Here is a 19,163-nt window from a genome sequence, read left to right as displayed (position 1 = left end):
TAAATAGTAGCAAAACAAAGCTCACCTTGATAGAGTCCCGCACCACTGACAAAGCTGCAAAGCCAGAATATTCCTCCCTACTACTTGAATCTAAGCCTATTTGAACCCCCTCCTAAAGTAAAGTGTCTGGGGATAGACTTTGGCCCCATCTACATATGATGCCACAGATAAACCCAGTGTGTGGTAGTAGTTGGTATTAGATGAGATTATTTGAATGAGTCAAGCCATATCTCAATGATGAACACCTTGGTATCGTTGCTTGGGCAATCATAGTAACCAAGCATCATCTTTCAAATGCAATCTACTTGTGTACTTCTACATTTATAATTCAATGACGTCAGTGCCTTTAAAACTGTGTTGCAAAAATATGAACTAACACGACATATGGTCATTGAACACCTCCCATTCTCTACTGGCTTCACTGCCTCCGGCTGAAGCCAGAATACTATTTAATGTGGCCACCATGGTCTACACATTTCTGCACCATGTGGCACCACACATTTAACCTCTATGATTCATAAAACATACCTACCTTTTTTACCACTGCTGATACACCCAGATTTACTTTGATATCTGCAGGTGGTAGATCTTTCTTAGCGCAACGGGCAAAGTCTGAAATACACTTCTAAACAACTAAAACATTTTCATTTCACTTACATCTATCACCTTGAACCCAATGTCTCTTGTTGTGGAAGTATTCTTTATTTGATTGGCTAATCAGCACTTTTATGCCTTATGGTTTTAGTGCTGTAGAAGAATTATTGACAATACATAATAACAGAGGTGCACAATATCCTGAACAAATTAGTACAGAGGTGCATAGGTCCTCATTCATCCTCATACATTAAGTGACATGACTGCTTTCATTTTGCCCCCCTCCCCACCCGTCCACCACAAAGTAACTGGTAGATGCTGCACTAACTCTCTCATTGTTTGTTTGTTTGTTTGTTTAGTATTTATTATGCGCACCGGACCCTGGGGTATAAGGGCGCAGAAAGTAAGAATATGTACAGCTTAGAGCATAAGTTACAGGTTACAGTTACAAGTTACAGAAATTACCAGTTACAGGTGCAAGTTTACAATACAAGTTTACAATCGTATGGTGCAGATGCTGTGTAGCAAACAGGCGTAAGCATTATCATAGGTTCAATTAGCAGTTACTGTCGTTAGCCAGTTAATTACAATTTGCCTGAATTTGGAAAAAGAGTGTTCTAGCCTCGCGGTAGTGGGTAATTCGTTCCACAATTGAGCAGCTTTGACTGGGAAGCTAGCTCCGCCTATGGTGGTCAGTTTAAAGCGTGGTACTTGTAGGCGATTGGTGTAGGCAAGTCTGGTTTGTCTTGTGGGGTGTGATCTGGTGAATCTGTCCTTTAGGTATTGAGGGGCTTTGTTATGTAGAGATTTGTGTGTGAGAGATGCAGTTTTGAGTCTGATTTTCTCATGGGTGGAGAGCCATTTGTGTTTCCTTCTTATTGCTGTAATGTGTTCTCTCCTGGGGATGTTCAATGCCGCTCGGAGGGCCTTATTTTGCTGTATCTGGATTTTGTTGATGATGGATTTAGTGGCTCCTATGTATAGTGCGTTACAATAATCTAGTTTAGAGATGATAAGGGCTCTGGCTAGTGTTAGACAACTGTGCTGGGAGAGGAATTGTTTCCCTGCTCTAATGAGCTTACAAGTGTAGGCTGTTGAGGAAGCTAGGGAGTTTACCTGTTTGGAGAATGATAAGGTAGAATCAAGGTAGATCCCTAATGTTTTAACTTCTTTTGCAACTTGTATGCAGTTCCCATCTATGATAAAGGAAGAGTAATTTGTGCTTAGTTTATTGATGAGGGGTGCGGTGCCTAGGATAAGAAGCTCAGTTTTATCATCGTTCAGGCATAGGCCATGGGTTGCCATCCATGCCTGAACGATGCTGTATATTTTGTTCACCATAGCTAGGGGGGGTTAAGGGGGCTATAGCCCCAATTCTTTTGGTTGTAGCCCCGGATAGAATCTCAGGGGCTACATCCAAAAGACTAGCTAGCCCCGAGTCCCGACAGTCCCCACATTAGCCTAGTCCCCGATCATTTCCAGAGCTAGCAACACCCCTGTGGATCACACATTATGTATCAACTCACACGCTTATATAATTGGCCCCTCAGTTTAGCACACCCACTCTCATTTTCTCAGTACAAAGCATAGTACACAATTAATGCCACATGGATCTCCTCATTCCCTTTCAGTACAGTACTGTATGGGTAGACTCTACTGTTGTCCTCACATTGGTCCATCAGTGCAGCACAAAGTATTTGTAAGATGGTGATTTGGTCCTTAGATTCACCCCCTCTATTTAGCACACTATGGGACAGATGCTGCACTTACCCTTACAATTTCCCCCCATTGACCCCCTACGTGTGGCAGTGAGCATGGCATGCCGTTGCACCTTTTGGGTCGCCAGGATGGGAAAAATCCCATATTGTTGTCATGGTAGGTGAGAGCGCATTGAAATGTATGGACACATTTGGGTTGGTCGTAAATGTTAATTGAGCCCCCGACAGGTGACTCTTACCAAATGCTGGTGAGCTGGCAGGTATGGAATATGAGAGATGCTGCTCCGACCCTCGCCTTGGGCTCATATAGCCGACAGTAACGGACAGTATTTTCTATGGAACATTTAACAGAGAGCGGAAGTGCAATTACAGAGAGGCAGTGATCAGAAGTCCAATCATCAAGAGCACCCAGAGGAAAAAATGATATCTTCATCAGCTAAAGTCGGAAATCTAGAGTCCAGCAGTTCAAAGAGAATCATCTACATCCAGGTTTCTAAGTTCAACATGGCCTGCAGGAGTGGGGTGGCAAGGGCAGTGATGGTAAGACAAAAAAGTCATTAAGTACAATGGAGATCAGAACTTGCTGTCAAATAAGGCAAATGTGTGGCAGCTGGTGTGTAGGGTTGACCATGAATTGTTTGAAAACAAAATGTCTGAAGGAGAAAAGACCGAAAGTTATTTGAACAAAATTAACTTTTGGTTTTATCTGCCACAGACATTTCCGACAACCCGTTCCCCCACCCCCTTACTTACCTTCAGTGTGTGCCGCCACCTGCGCCATCCCTCAGCAATGCTAGTTCCCTTCAGTTTTGTGCATGGGAACCAGTGCTGCAGAGTCCCCTTTTTCTATTCTTAACTTTATTATGTAGGTCGTGGGGGACAACCCTGCAACCCCTGATGTGATTACAGTGAACATGGGTGCGGGGGGCACCCCCACAAACCCTGAGCATCTTGTTCACTGTAATCTCACTGAATGGTACATTATCGGCAGTATGTACAGCCAAAATTCTAAAAAATCTACCATTCTGAATTTTATTTTCGATCTTTACTATGGATACCGGTGGGCATGTGGGCAGCCCTGAACAAGTCGGTCAATGTCGTAGACACCCTAGTGCGAGAGTTTGGAGGGGCAAAGGTCAACCTGTTTGTAAGAGGCTTACATAGACTGGACTTGTCTAGAAACCTCCTTAGGTGTGACTGGGGAGAGGGTGGAGAGAAGAGGGGGCATTATGGGGGTGGCCAAAGGGGGAAGCCTGGGTGTGGAGGAGAGAGAGGACAGGATGTCCTGTGTTTTGGCTGTGAAATGTGCTTCAAGGGCCCCACAGAGGGACTCGGTGGGCGCAATAGAGGATGAGGCTGCAGTACGGTTGCCCAGCTCCTTACCATCTCCTTACAGAAGATGTAATAACAACTTCATTCACATTAATGTGCCCAATGATTTTTTGCTGACTGCAAACAACATTGCTCTTTCAGAACTTGAAGCAAAAGCAGAGATATTTGCAATTTTACAAATGTATGTATTCTGGCACTTTCAATTATTTCACAAAACATTCAAAATACTTCAATACCCCGTTTTTATAATTGAGCCCTTATCTGCTTTCATGTGTCCACAGATATCATTAACACAAATAATATGATTGCATGAACAGTGCAGTCTAAATTCATGGATGTGTAATTAAGTTCTCTTCATGAAAAGTTACTCTTACCACAGAAGCTGTTGGTCCTCCAGCTGGCGATGGTCACATTGGCTGCCTGGCAGGTGGCTGCGTAGGTCTGAATGGCCTGGCACAGCACTGTGTTGTTCCCCTCAGTGAGGCAGTGGTCGTAGACACAGTCAGAGAAGTAGTGTGCTGGGTCCACCTTCGCGTGGCAGGAGGAGAAGGGCCCTCTGGGGTTCTGGATGATCCAGCAGGCGGATTTAGATGGCATGAGTTTTTCTGCACTACAGATGGGGCAGTTGTCTGAGCAGCCGTGGTCACAACCGGTGCTGCCCGTTGACATCCAGCTTGTACCAAAGGTAAAGGCATTGTTCACAAGAGAGCCACTCGGGGTGGTGAAGTCATCTGAGGTCTTGCCATTGAAGTTGCCACACAGGCCACCAGTCCGTCCTCGGTATCGGGCTGGTAAGGTGATAAATACACTATATACCATGTCATAGTTCACCGTTAAGCCAAAGTCCATTTTCAACACTGTATAGGCTCCACTCTTGTAGATTACAATTTTTCCATTGCCGAGATTCACAGGCAGCGTCTGACTAATGCCATTAATCTAATCAAGAGAAAGATAGAAGCATTTGTTTCTAATAGGCTAACATAATGTAAGTGAATGTGTAAATACTCAACCGATGAACCAACCCAGCATCTATTTATGTATTTAGTTGCATTTGTACAGCGCGCGCAAGCCCTCAGGCATCAGGGCGCTGTGGGGAACAGGTTACATGAGGCCATGTAGGCCCGGAAGGCGGTCACAGATTTCATTAATGCATTGAATACACAGCTGCATATAGTCAAGTAAAGTAAAACAGTGCATACATATTGCTTCAAGGATCCGGAAATAGAAGGTAGCCAAAGGACACTTTTATGTTAATCCTTTCTAATTCTTGTTACCTAATTTCTCCAAGGTTTCACAGAGGTTTGTCAGCATGGGACCATCTTTTTGAATGGCCCCTTTAACACTCATTTAAAGTCAGCACAGCACCATGCTCTCAGGAAAGGTCATAATTACATGTCTTTGAAAGGGCAGTGCAGATGTTTTCATGCCTATCACTTTCGAAGCCTTCAACCCTAGCTATGTGTCATGATTTTGAGAAAGAGGGCTCATTGCTAAAACTGGGGATGTTAAAGTCTTTGAGAACCTGGTATTTTCTAAACAAACTTTTACTTCACCAGGTCTCTCTTTGAGACTTAGGGAAATGGAAAATGAAATGTCATGTTATGTTGGTGGGAGGTATAGGGCGCACCGTTGCCATTTAATTACCTCGATTTCAAGGCTAAGGGCCTTCAGCACAGAGCAATTCACAGATATTAAGTGATACATGGGTCGGTTAAAGCTATGAATTAGCAGGTAACTGTTTCATTTGACAATATTGAAATGCTATCAACGTAAATTATCGCACCTTTATGTATTAATGCTGCCCCTGGATACACATTATGGACATCTGAAAAACACAGCAGGATGTTAAAGCCATTCTTTGAGCCAGAAAGGTTGACTATTCAATTAATGTATTGTAGCAAATATGCTAATGCATTTATCATAGCTCTACTCATGCATATCGCGTCTCATCGACTATATCAGCGTGTCTATTGTTTGCAGCAGTTACCTTCTTAATTCTTTTTAACATATTTAAGCGTGTAGTGTAACCCTAATAATAACTATTGGAACCTCTTCAAGTACTGCATTGCATAGCTTTGCTATTAACATAATTAGTGTATTTGGATTATATTAAGATGGAGTGCTTTCCATGTGCAGTATTTTACTTATCACACTTGCCAATACTCCTGGACAATATGAAGTTACAAAGGGAATTGTGGTTTACTTTTGTGAGGTAAATTCTCACAACATTACACGACATCAGAGTTTAGTCTAGAAAGTTCTCCATTTCGGAATTAACCCCCCTCCCCGCCTACTTCCATACGTTTTATTTATTTATTTTTATTTCAGCTCACGGTATTTCACAACGCTAAAAAATGATGCTCAAAACCAACCCACGTGTCTACTTCAGACGGCTGGTCCCCTCATATTTTAAAATAGAAAAGCATCAACGGGTATTTTCCAAGGTTTAATGAAACTGTTCTGGCCAAACCTAGATTAATGACACATTCTCTCAAGTCCAAAAGTGCAACACAGTTTAGCTTAGTGCTTGCTCCCCATTTTCTCTTTCTCTGCAAGGTAATGAAGTTTAATGTTGCTATGGAACTCTGGACCTTCCTATACATATGTCTCCTCTTGGGCAGACAGTAATACGGATTCCATCCATCACGTCTTGTCTGCTATTCTCCACCATATAAACACACAAAATGAACAATACAATCATAAATAAATGTGATTCAACTTCTGTAGCCAGACGTTTCCGATAGGATAAGGACGGGGGTGGGGAGGGGGGGGCAGTTCAGATAAAAGTACAACAGTGTTGGCTGTCCAAGACATTATAACAGAGATTCTGATAGTTTCTTGGAACTTTAATGCAATTTTTCTGAGTAAAGGTTGAATGAAGATCGATTGATAAAAAGGGGTGGAAAGTGTATTAAGTCAAGTCTTGGTTGTAGTGAATGTTCGAGAATATTTGGCAGCAACAAAATAAAAAATCTAGAACACGCATTGTTAAACAAATGTGCATTAATCAAATGTATATTTTGTTAGGTTGTTTGTGTTCAAAGTCCCCTCATATTTTGCGTATTGGTGGCATTTGCAGAACTAATAGACTGCCAAATCGAACAACTGCCAAACATGTGGTTAACATGTGTAGTTTCCTGTGTGTACCCACTCATCAACACTTGCCTTTGTATTTGCTGACATAAGTGAAGACCAGATATTTTCGTTTTCGTTCCTTCTTGATTAATCAGGCAAGGGATATGATTAGCACCTCTCAATGGTATTTCGAAGATTAGATGATGAGCCAGACTTGTTTATTTATTGTATTTTTAATGATGGATATGGAGGTCATGGGGAAGGATCAGAACTCAAAACCTTTAGTGATGGGGAAGCAGCAGTGCTTTTGGAAGAGGAATATGATGGAAGACAGGTGATACTAAACTGAGGACGCCAGAAGAAATATTTCTGAAAGAGTGATCACATTCGATGATTACAAACTGGATTGTAAATATGAACATTGTTTCTAACAGAAAACTGTGTATTTACCTGAACTTGTCCACGCCTTCCTCTCTGGAGATGTACCTGGGTCTGATATACAGAAACAAAAACCTCTGCTGTGACTGCCACACGTAAGCTTTGCAGGTTTTCATTTTTCACCTCAATTCTGAAGGATGGCAGAGCTTCGTCCACACCGCTGAATTCGGACAAGATGTATTTGCAAGTGCCCTGGAAATCAAACCTTCTTCCATCAAAGCTGGCGTAATGTGGGTCACCTGAGCCTCGGCAGATGCCATCAGGCAGAACATGGCAGCCATAGACACCGTTTACAGAGGTGCAGGTCTCACTGGAAGAACAGGAGGAGCTTGAACACTGAACTGCCCCCGATATTCCATCGCAACGGCATAATGTGTGGCAATTGTCCCTTTTCCAGAAGGTGTCTCCAGACCGGTAGTATGTTCCATTCGCTGTGCACCCACATTGACTCTGTGTCACACAGTCAGTTCCGCTGAGGATAAACCCACTCTTGCATTGGCATCCCTCCATGCACGGTGTCTGACAGGTAGCAGGGATCTTGGAACACGTTCCTGGGCATGAGGTGCCACAGAGCTCATACTCCTGGTTACTGGAACAGGTAATTTCTAAATAGAGGAAATGGCACGTTTTTAAAATATGTGAATATTAGCAACGGTAATCGTACAGTGCTGCTTTTGATCACATTTTTTAAGAATATCACAGATGGTAGATATTTTTCTCAGTTTAAATTCCAAACTCAATAAGCATGCATTTATCACCATTCATTTAAAATGAACAACTCCTTGGCATTCACAAAACCCCAACATTGTCATATTTTGTGAACAAGTAAAGTATCCCTCCACCTAAAAATGTAGTGTCCCACATGGTTTGGTTGCCATAGACACATTTGCACAAGCATGAGGGGAATTCCTTCCTTTCACTTTTGGGAGAATAATATCCGTGCAGCTCCCACACTTATCATAAAGCCATTGCTAGGTGGAAGACATAACCCAGGGAGTTGGTTGTGGTGGGCAAATATGGTGGTTGCTTGGATTTTAGATAACACTTTGGGATGATATGTCATGGTAGAAGGTAGGAGATATTATAATGAAGGGTGTTGTGATTATTAGGAGAAATCGTCATCAATTATCAAAGGACAGTTGTCTGGCTTGTTTTGGTAATGTCGCGGAAACATTGTTTTTATTTAAATATCACTTAGACGTTTTCAACTCTCCCTATTCCAATACATAATCCTAATTTGGAAGGTCGTTTTTCTTAAAACTAAAAAAGAGGTACCATGGGTGAAGAACTCTCAATGTTTCTGTGTTGGGCGTATTCTACACCGTAAATGTAATATCTTCACCGACTGAAGGGTCCTGAAAAGGTACACCCCTATGCAAGGGGGAGGGGGGTGCATTGTCTATGGAATTAATTGAATGACCTTAGTCTACTGTGACTTTTCTGAGAATCATAATAAATCGCTGATGAAGAGGATTTGCAAAGACAGCACTCTGGAGCTGGTCTCATGACAGTCATAAACATGTGTTGTAACCTCATTCAATCAGAGTGTAAATGTGTCTATGGTGTGTGTGTGCTTGTGTAGACATATGCGTGGGGGGGGGGGGGTGTCTGTAATTTCAATTGTGCAATCTATTTATCGCAACTCAGTGGATCCAGGAACCACTGGATGCAATAGGTAAGAGTCTGGACTGGGTGCACCCACATTTGGTAAACTCTTTCAATCTTGTTCTGAGGTGCTAACATGGATATTTAGAACCAGCCCAGTAAGGCAGACTTCAGGAGCTATGTGGGTGGTGTGGTAGTACAGTTAACCTAGAATAATCACATGATACCAGCAACACTAAGTACACACATGTGATACTCAGGCCTTAAATATATAAGCCAGTAAAGTAGACGTCAAGCAGTTATTAATAAAACCCACTATCTTCACATATGTGTTCACAGTTGGTGATATCGAGGCGGGATATGCCACACTTTGCACTGAAGCACAGTATAAATCGTTGACATCAATGAAACAGGGAACACTATAAGAAGAAAAGTGAGAAATACAGTACATTAAAAACAGGAAGCATGTACCTTGCTTAGTAAAACACCTATACCTTAAGCAGTCCTTTCTTGCCAGGCACGAAGGCCTGTTGTTCCAGGTAAGTGACTGCCTTGGGAGCAGTACATATTATTTTTTCCTTAGGTCAGCCTTTTGCAAAGCGTATATGTTGCCCACATTTCCTGAATAAGGCACTTTTCAAGTTTAAAAGTTAATTAGAATGTTTTAGGAGTACTCTACCCATGCCAGCACACTAGAGATTTGTCTGGGGGATCCAGGAAAAACTCAATCACAACCAGGCAAGTGTGAGTTACAGAGAACAACTCACACCCATACCATGGCTTGGGCCGGAAAAGGTTATACAAATAGGTATGCAACCCACACCTGGAACACTAATCTTCTAAATGATCACCCTAACACATTCAGAATTTCTGGAGCCATTTACATCTGCTATTGGTTCAATTTCAGGGGTCCAGCGGCGTTGAGTGCAGTGCCTGAATTCGGTTCTAGATTATTTCCATCTAGGTGGTGCTTTGGCACTCTGATGGGGTGGTTCCAAGCATTCTCCAATAGAATGACTCAGGCACTTCAAGTCACAGCAGATTACATGGTGAGAGAAGGCCCCCAGGATGTGGCAGAGAAAGGTAGCAGCAAAGTTCACCCCAATCAGGGGCAGCAGGTGAGACACATGGTGGTGGGAAAGCACAGATACAGGACTCTTCAGCAGAGCGCATCTCTTCATCTGGGTCTCGGCTCCAATCCAGGAACTGGTGAACAGCTGGGGGCTGCCCAAGAAGTCTAATGCCAAAGACTCGCGGCATTCAAACATGTATCTGGCCTCACGTCTGCTGAGCAACAGACATCCCTTGGCTAGAATTTGGATTCAGGCAAATCTGTACTGTCCCCCAAATTCAGCCAAGCTACACTTATTTCTACTTTTGCTCAGAGTCCAAGCATTTTGCCAAAGCAAATGCCTTATATGGCAATTCCTGACTTGAGAAGGCATGAAAAAGGCCAAAGAACATTACTGAAGTACAGGGCCAAAAACCACATGGTTGTTTCCATTTTGAGTACATGGTCCTTAAAGTGGCATTATGCAGTAAAAAATAAATATGCATGAAGGTACCAAGAACAAATGATTAGAACTTCAACCGCTGCCACCAGCCCATCCCAAGGACATCATGAAGTTAACAAAAATGTTCCTAGAGTAAAGGAAAAGGGACACATAGTGCATCTCTTCGTCTGGGTCTCGGCACCAATCCAGGATTTAATGAACAGCTGTCTGACCCTCTTTCTTGTGACAAATTCAATCTGGGGGCTGCCCAAGATGTCCAATGGCAAGGCTATGCAGCATTCATACAGACTAGGGATATCTTATAATGGACAGCATCTGGCCTCAGATCTGTCAAACAACAGACATCTCTTGGCTGGAATGTGGATCCGGACAAGGCTGTCCCATCCCACATGTAAAGTGAATTTCCACTTATTTCCACTTTTGTTTGGAGTCCAAGCAGGATTCCGCCCATGGGAATGCCTTATATGGCAATTCCTAACTTGAGAAGGGGAGGAAGGCTGAAGAACAAGAAGACTGAGGTACAGGGCAAATTCCACATGCTGCTTCCATTTTGAGTACATGGTTTGTTCATAAAGTGACATTATGCTGTAAAAAAAACACATGCATGCGGATACCAAGTAAACATCAGTAGAACTTCTTCCGCATCCACCAGCTCATCATAGAAGCTTCATGAAGCTAACAAAAATGTGACTAGATGAAAATAAAGAGGGAGACATAGTGCCCTCAACGTATGCCACAGAGAAACAACACAAGAACCTCTCATAGGGGGTAGAGTCCACATGTGCTGGTAACCATAAGGGCTTACCAGTGTCCCCCAAAATAAAGTGAGTAGAACAAGGCTAGTAAAGTACCAAGGCTTCACTTACCTCCAGAGGCAGCCAGGGTTGAAGCCATACCTATTAGTTTGGGGTTGCATTGATGTCAATGTAAGATACATATCAAAAAGACAATCTTTCCTAACACCAATTTACATCAGATGATAGTATCAAATCCCAGATAAAAGAAGGCCGGCTCAGTTGCAAACACAATTGTTTTGCACCCACAACCTTAAGGCTTTTACAATTCAAACTGGTGTTGATCTGTGGTATATTGCAACCGTGTCATAGCCTAGATCTCCACATTATTGTTCAGTGAACAGAGAAAATCCACATATTTAATATTCAGTGAAACAGTGCAGACACATAGAACAATGGTGATAGTAAGACCTGTAGAGGAACTACGTTTGGACATTTAAATAATCACGGATTTATTGGCAGATGTTTAGGAAATTGGGTGCTGCGTTCATTGTCTTGCTATTGAAGGGTATCCTATAGCATCATGTTGCTGGTCAATTTCTTACCTCAAGAATCAAAATTCAACCTATCATGTTTACTAGCAGAAAATAATGTGACTTACCACATTCAGTCCCAGTGTGATTCCTCCATGGCCGGATTGAAATGCCGCGTTTTTGGCACTGATGTGCATAATTTTCAAGACTTTTGCAGAGAGTATGCCGGTCACTGTCTGTTGCACACATGTCAAAGACACAGTCCTTAAAGTACGATTCGGTGTCAGTGTTTGTGCAATCTCTAAAAGGCCCTGCAGGATCTTTCATGATCCCACACTGGTTCTGAGTGCTATACTGGGCCACCACACTTTCACCGCACACAGGTGGGTTGTCAGTGTCTACGCAGTGAAAATCAGAGTCATCGTTGTCTTCCCGCCAGCTGTTTCCAAACGTGACCGCGTTGCTCACCAGGGAGCCATCAGGAATCCTGAGATCATCACTCTTGTTTCCATTGAAGTTTCCACAAAGGCCGTCAAGAGAGCCAGAGTAAGCTGCTGGGACCTGGACAGATACATGGTAGGACCAGTCGAAGGACACAATAAGGCCGAAATCTGCCTTAACAACTGCAGAGGAGCCGCTGTAATACACATGCAGCTTTCCAGACTGCAGGGATATCGGAAGAAGAAACTGCGAGCCATTGATCTAAAAGGAGAAAAAAACATTTAAAACAGACATTCCATTTTGGAATAATTCCTTTAACACACTTTTCAAATTATTGAAGCGCATCCTGTAAAGTTTAGTTCTCAGATTTAAAGAAAATATTGCTCACGATGTGTTGTGACTACCTGACATTCTCTTCTCTGGCATAGTGGGGACCCCCGCAGCCCCTGCGGTGCCGCCCCAACAGCACATGTCCTTGGAGGGGGGCTCACTTGGAGAGAAACAAATATATATTGTTTCTCCCAAAAAAAATATTTTTTTCTTTTTGATTTCACTCTGCATTCATAACGAAATAATGTCTTTATGAAGGCAGAGTGACTAAAAAAATAAACTTTCTTTTTGAAGGCTGAGGGACCCCCCCAGCCCATGCCGTGGAAGACCATAGGCTGGAGGCCTCCATGTCAACCCCATGACGTGTGCCTGTGTGCGTGTATGGTGAAAGGGTGCACACTTAAATGTATGGATGGCTGGGTGTGCATGTGTGTATATGGTGAATGGTGTGTCTGCTTGCGTTCAGGGGTGCAACAAAACCTACATTTCGGTGGGGTTAACCCTTCAAATGTTGGGAGAGGCACTAACTTCATGGGCGGTGGGGGAGGGGTAGCTTATTTGTGTGGGGCATCTAATTTCTTTATGCATTTTAATGAGACTATTCTAGTGCAGCTTCAATGATACAAGCCGTTAACTCTCTTCTTTAAGGTTCAAAGCTCCCACTTATGGACTGCTGCGAGAATGAGTGGTCGCCTGTTCCCTATCTACCCATCCAATCACTCCCCTGGCATGCAAGTACTAAACCCACATCACGATTTCAATTGCCTAAAAAATGTGGCATTTTAATGCAGGTATTAAAAGTGAAATCATTTATGTTAGTACTTGCTGGGCTCTTGTTAACAGCAAAACCCAGGTGCCGTTTAACATCTGTGTCCTGTTCTGTCCGGCAACTGCTCTGAAGGACAGCCAGGTCAAGTCAACAAAGCCCAACGTTTCAGGGTGTGGGGGGCAGGGAGTGCTGAATCCCAGTAAATGCAATTGTGTTGCACCACTAATTGTGTTTATTGCCTTGATTACTTATTGGCAATCTTCATTACTCATGGCCATATTCTCCTTCGTCCCAGTACTTGTGTATGAGGCACTCTGCTTCATACACAAGTACTGGGATGAGGTAGAGGTACATGGAGGGAATGTTACTTAGCTACTTGCAATCTTCATTACTCCTAGTCCCACTCTTCCTCATCCCAGTACTTACCTGTGAGGCAAGTAGCCTCATACGTAAGCTCTGGGACAAGGAAAAGGGACGTGGAGGTAATTCTGGGCCAATGAGATGATTATGGAGGTTGGGGTAGAGGTGGGAGGGAGAGGGGATGTGTGTGGGGGATTGTGTGACAAATCATAATGGTTGTCCATGTCATGTAATTACCTGGCTAGACTGGCATTTGGGTGCTGCCAGACTAGCCTTTTCTTACTGCGTCATGGTATATTTTTCTGGGCATCTGTGATAAAATGATATGATACAAGTAATTTATAACGCGCTTGTACACAAGTGTTTCTAGCCGCGACAAGAGAAGGGAGGGAAGATAGAGGGAGGACAAGACAAATGATCTTACTAGCCCGTGTGTCATTCAGATTGTGCAGGTGCGAGAACGAGAAGTGCAAGAGGAAAGGGCGGGGGGAAGTGCAAGGGAGAGGGGAGGGAAAAACATGGCAGCAATGCTCTGAGTAAGTACAGCAAGGGCAGCGTGGCTCTGGCTAGTGCGAGGAGAACAAGGGACTGTAAGGTTACCGTTACAGACCCTAAGTGCCTGGTAGGCCCAGAGGCAGTGCAGGGGTGATGGATCAAGGAAGAGTCTGGACTCAGTGAGACTCAGAGGGTAGCCAAGCAACCAGTCAGTTCACTAGACAGATAGGCCAGCACGGGAGGGAGAGAGAGAAAGCAGAGGTGAAGAGGAAAGTTTTGAGCTGCTTCCGGATCTTCAGGTTGTCCGGCTCAAGTTTGAGAGGGGCAGGGAGGCCTTTCCAGAGGGAGGCACCTGCAGAGGAGAGAGATCTAATCCCCCCCCACTCTCTGCCTGGAGAAACGTCTAACCCTTAGAGAGTTGGAGGTAGCTGAGCAAAAGTCTTGAGAAGGAGGGTATTTTGGAAGAGAGTGTTGGATGTAGTGTAGGCCCGGGCCCAGAAAGCTTTGTGGACAATGCAAAGGGTCTTGAACTTGATCCTTGCAGCAACTGGGATCCAGTGGAGAGATTTCAGGGCTGGAGAGATACGATTCCTGGGCTTGCGGCAAAGGATAAGTCTCGTTGTCCTGTTCTGAATTAGTAACAGAGGGCGGAGAGTAGAGGAAGGCAGGTTGAGAAAGAGGCTGTTGCATTAGTCCAGCCTAGAGAGAACCAGGGCTCTGGAGACAGTGAGCTTCAGAGGGAATGTGAGAAAGGGAAGAGTGCCTTTGAGGAGGAGCAGCTGGTAGTGGGAATTCTTGGCAACGTCCGAGGAGCGAAAGAGAGAATGGAGCCGAAGATGATGACGTTTTTTGCCTCGCAGGAAGGCAAAGGAAAAGGGTCCAAGGCGGGCCACCAGAATGCGAGGGGCAAAGCCGTGGCAGGGGTCCCAATGAGAAGGATCTCCATCTTACTGGCATTAATGGAGAGATCGTTGGAGGCACACCAATACTGAATCACAGATAGACAGTCAGGAATGAGAGAGAGCGAGAGAGGAGAGGAGTCTTAGGGGAGCCTGAAGGGAAGCTGAGTGTCATCAGCATAAGAGTAGAAGGTAGAGATCAGTTGAGCAGAAGCAGCCAAGGAGAGGTTGAAATGCTAGGGTGAGAGGATGGAGCTCTGGGGAACACCACATGTATAGAGAGATGTGGCAGAGAGAAAGGAACCAAGTTGCACCTGGGAGGGGCGGACCAAGAGGAAGGAGGTCAGTCACTCAAGTGCCTTATCCATGCTGCCCAGGTTCTCATGGAGTCAATTGATTAGGATGGTGTGGTTGACCGTGTTGAAAGCAGAGGAAATAACAAGGAGGATGAGGACAGAAGGAATGCTGTAATCAAAGTTAGAGAGCAGATCTTCACAGGTGTTCAGGAAAGTAATTTCCGTGCTTCTGACAGCTCTGAAGCCAGACTGATGGTCATGGAGACAACCAACAGATTCAGTGTTTAGAGTAAGATGGGAGATGGCCAGTTTTTCTAACAGTTTGCCCAGGAAAGGGGTGATGGAGATTGGGTGATAGTTTGCCGGGCAGACAGGACAGGCAGGCGGCTTTGTGAGGAGTGGGTGCAAAACGGAGTGCTTAAGGGGATAGGGGAACGTTCCAGTGGTGAAAAAGTGATTACAGAAATCGGCCAAGGCTGGAGCGAGCGTGTCAATATGGTCCTTGATTGAGTAGGGGAGCACCTGTTTGGACAACACTTTCATAGATCGGACTTGTCTAGAAATCTCATCAGATATTGTCAGAGAGAAAGAGGGGAAAGGAGGAAGAGAAGTAGAGATGGCCAAAGGGGGGCCGAGAGAGGAAGAGGGAGAGGAAGAGGAGATGGAGGGAAGGATGTCCTGAGTTTTAGCAGAGAAGTGAGAGAAAAGAGCAATACAGAGGGCAAGGGAGGGAACAGGAGAGGTAAAGCCTGCAACAGAATTGACCAGTTACTTGCAGATTTTAAAGAATTTCGGCATGTTTTTAGACGCAACAGAAACGCGGCCTTAAATGTGTGTTCTCGTCTTGTTGAGAGTTATTGCTTCGACTGGCATATTGGTGCAACCTGTCTAGTTATGTCTAAATGTGGCCTGGCATGCTTTACTTTAATATTATTAAGTGTCTACAATGGTCTACATTGTGCAGCCAGTTGGACATGTTTTCATTGTTGCATGGCATTTTTAATAGCAAAGCATTAATGTTCCTGTGCACTGTTGGTGACTGGGAAGCCAGACTTCCTAGAACATTCAAACAGCAATCTGTGCTCAATTTCATATGGCCTGCAGGCTCATTGACCGGTACTGTTAGACCTACGCACAGCACTCTCTATTGTCATGATGCCTGCTTAACCTCTGCACACTCATTCATAGCTGGTGTGCTCCCACCATCTCTTACTCGTCCTTTGTGAGAGCCCTCATCTATATCTTTTTAAAAAAAATCTATTTATTAGTTCCAATTTCTTGGATCCCATGTGCTGCCTGGTCCATGCTACTACATAAGAACTACATATGAACAAATGTAAATAAACAGGGCCATAATGTAAGTTTCATAATCAAAGTATTCACCTGCCCAGCTTCAGAATTGAATTTTTAAAAAGTCCTGCGGGTGATCGTGGTCCTACTCCTCATATCATATTTCTTAATAACACATTTAATAAGAGGCAAGAAAAATTGCGTTATCATTGGATTATGGCGGCATTAAATATAATGGGACCAAAGATGTCATATCTGATTCTTACATGCGTGTGTGAGGATCTGAATAGTGGATGTGGGGTGTAGTTAAAGTCGAGTATCTACCCGTACTGGTGAATTCTGGTTCAGTTTTGACACAATTTGCTCAATGTCCCTTCCACAGACGTCTTTATGTCTTTAATATAGCACTGTATACTCACAGGTGGAAATTACTTCTCCACCCAACCTTTCATAATCAATTGTATTTTTCACACCATGGCCCTGATTCATAGAATTATTTGCGTGTAAAACAGGGTTTGTGTGCCATTCTGGCGCAAATCCCTGTTTGACGAATGGGGATTTGCTGGCAGCAGGGTATGCACATCCCTGTTTAACACGCCAATATTTCCATGAATCGGGCTGTAAGAATCACCACATTTGATCATGATTGGCACAAATGGAGAGAATGATTGTCAAACATGTACCCCTCACCTGAACTCTGCCGTAGTCTCCACTCTCTATGGAAATCTGCTCCCCATAGACATCTACTTCCACCAATCGTGTCCTAGCCACTGCAGGGGACCACCTGTGCTCATTCTGCACCATGACTCTAAAACTAATTAGGCTTTCGCTGGTGCTGCTGGTCTTGCTGAGGGTGTACTTGCAGGTCCCCTGGTAGTCGAAGGAGACTCCATCAAAGGTGTGGTAGTGCAGATCCCCGGAGGCCCAGCAGATGCCGCTGTCTACCGGGTAGCACTTCCTGATTCCATTCAAGACTTTGCACTCCTCCAGTGTGGCGCATGTGTGGGCTTCACACACCATCTGCTGGGCAATGCAGGTGCACTTCTGGCTGCAGGTGTCTGTTAGGAAGGCTTCGTCACCCAGGTTGTAGTACACTCCATTCATGGTGCAGCCGCACTGACTCACGGGTACACAGGAACCGGCCTGAAGTGCGTATCCTTCATCACAGAAGCATCCGTCTGCGTTTTCTGTTGTGCAGGTGGCATTTTGATGGAGGTTGGCACAGGTTCCAGGGCAGCCGGTGCCAAACAGCTCATAGTGACTATTCTCAGGGCAGTTGTCACCTGCGGGAATGAAAATAACATTATTGAATCATATGTTAACTATTGTTATGTATGTGTTCTGTGCACAGCTAGTGACACATGAGAACCCACATTGGCAAAGTCAATAGTTTGGGTTTTCGCAGTAGTTCATTCCATTATATTTTAATAAGCATGAATATATGTTGGCTGCATAAAGAAAAAGGCCCAGCTCAAAGGTCATGCAGGCAGAAAGACCCGTCACCACATCACTAATATGCATGAGCATTTCATCCCTCCTGACAGAAGTCAATGTTTCTAATAATTATAATCACTAACTGATGCGCAAAGCCTGCAATTTATAAAGCCTGCTATTAAGGTCCATACAACGGTTTTGATTTCTTAATCCTCCAGTACGGATCACCAATAATACTAAAAACAAAGCTTGGTCTCTCATTTACAGAAGGCCATAGTTTATTTTTTAAGACCTTAACAATCTGCTTACTACAAGGCCAAAGCACAGGTCTGTACCACTCTAAAATAGGATTCAGACATACTTAATACATGGAAGCGTGTGTAGGGGGGCGTGCACTTCTAGGGGGGCGTGCACGGCTTGACATCGATTGTGAGCAGCAAGGTGGGGATATTATGCTGGACCAGGGATCAGTTTGCCAGTCACGTCCATTGATAGAGAGCATCAACATTCACATGTACATGCTATTTATATCTGATGTAAGGATGATTCAAAGTTGTGAAGACTATGGGCCTCATAAGTGTGCCGGTCTGGAAACAACGGTGGCGGCAAGCTTACCGGCACTGTTGGTTCCGGACTGGCACACTACAATTCTGCCGTACCCACCCGCCCGGCAGCTAAGACCTGCTGGGTGGGAAAGCACCCGCCCGAAGAATTTTCATGGAAGCACCGTGCCGGTGCTTCGGTGGTCGCCATTCATTATGGTGACTTACAATTTACTGGTGTCTGACTTTCCGGTCCACCCGGGGTTGTTACCGGGAAGTCAGGCGCCAGTAAATATTTACGGGTCCGGCGGCAGCCCGCCGGTATCAATGGCACGGTTAGTGCGGACCCATAATGTGTCCCTATATGTCAATTTCTTGCTGAGAAATATTTGAGCAGCATTCATGACTTACTATTTAGGACATATTAAGCAGCTGCCTTTCTCCAATCATTGCCTGCAAGTTTCTTGATTAATTACAGAGATTTACTTCCATACATATCATCCAACCAAGCAGGGCTTTCAGTTGCAAGATATAGAAATACATGCAGATCCACGTGCAAGCTGAGGGGGTTCATGTTTCAACATAATGGAGTGAAAGTCTCATACATGCTTTTTAGCATCCTATGCCCTTATAAACTCTACATGAATTTGTGCCTGTGGGACAGGCTGACTAGGATGAAGCAATAGGACTAAAATGTAAGAAGCAGATAAGGTTGATGGACTAGGTGAAGGTGACGAACTACATAAATGAAAATGGCTAGAACT

The 19,163-nt window shown here is 44.2% G+C and overlaps 1 protein-coding gene across 1 annotated transcript in view; it reads right to left on the bottom strand.

Moving 5' to 3' along the window:
* Positions 1 to 19,163, bottom strand: part of LOC138537061 (IgGFc-binding protein-like) — a 198,609-nt gene that overhangs the window by 72,394 nt on the left and 107,052 nt on the right. Inside the window, exons 23-26 of the mRNA XM_069641427.1 lie at positions 17,114 to 17,706; positions 11,672 to 12,245; positions 7,206 to 7,762; positions 4,019 to 4,580 (exon numbers count right to left, since the gene is read on the bottom strand). Coding sequence (XP_069497528.1) covers positions 4,019 to 4,580; positions 7,206 to 7,762; positions 11,672 to 12,245; positions 17,114 to 17,706 — 2,286 coding nt within the window. The remainder of the gene's footprint in view (positions 1 to 4,018; positions 4,581 to 7,205; positions 7,763 to 11,671; positions 12,246 to 17,113; positions 17,707 to 19,163) is intronic.

The sequence above is a fragment of the Ambystoma mexicanum genome, chromosome 1p (assembly GCF_040938575.1).
Source record: "Ambystoma mexicanum isolate Mex_15411 chromosome 1p, UKY_AmexF1_1, whole genome shotgun sequence".
Lineage (NCBI taxonomy): Eukaryota > Metazoa > Chordata > Amphibia > Caudata > Ambystomatidae > Ambystoma > Ambystoma mexicanum.
The sequence above is the reverse complement of the archived record's forward strand: the minus strand, read 5'-3'. Positions and strand labels throughout refer to the sequence as shown.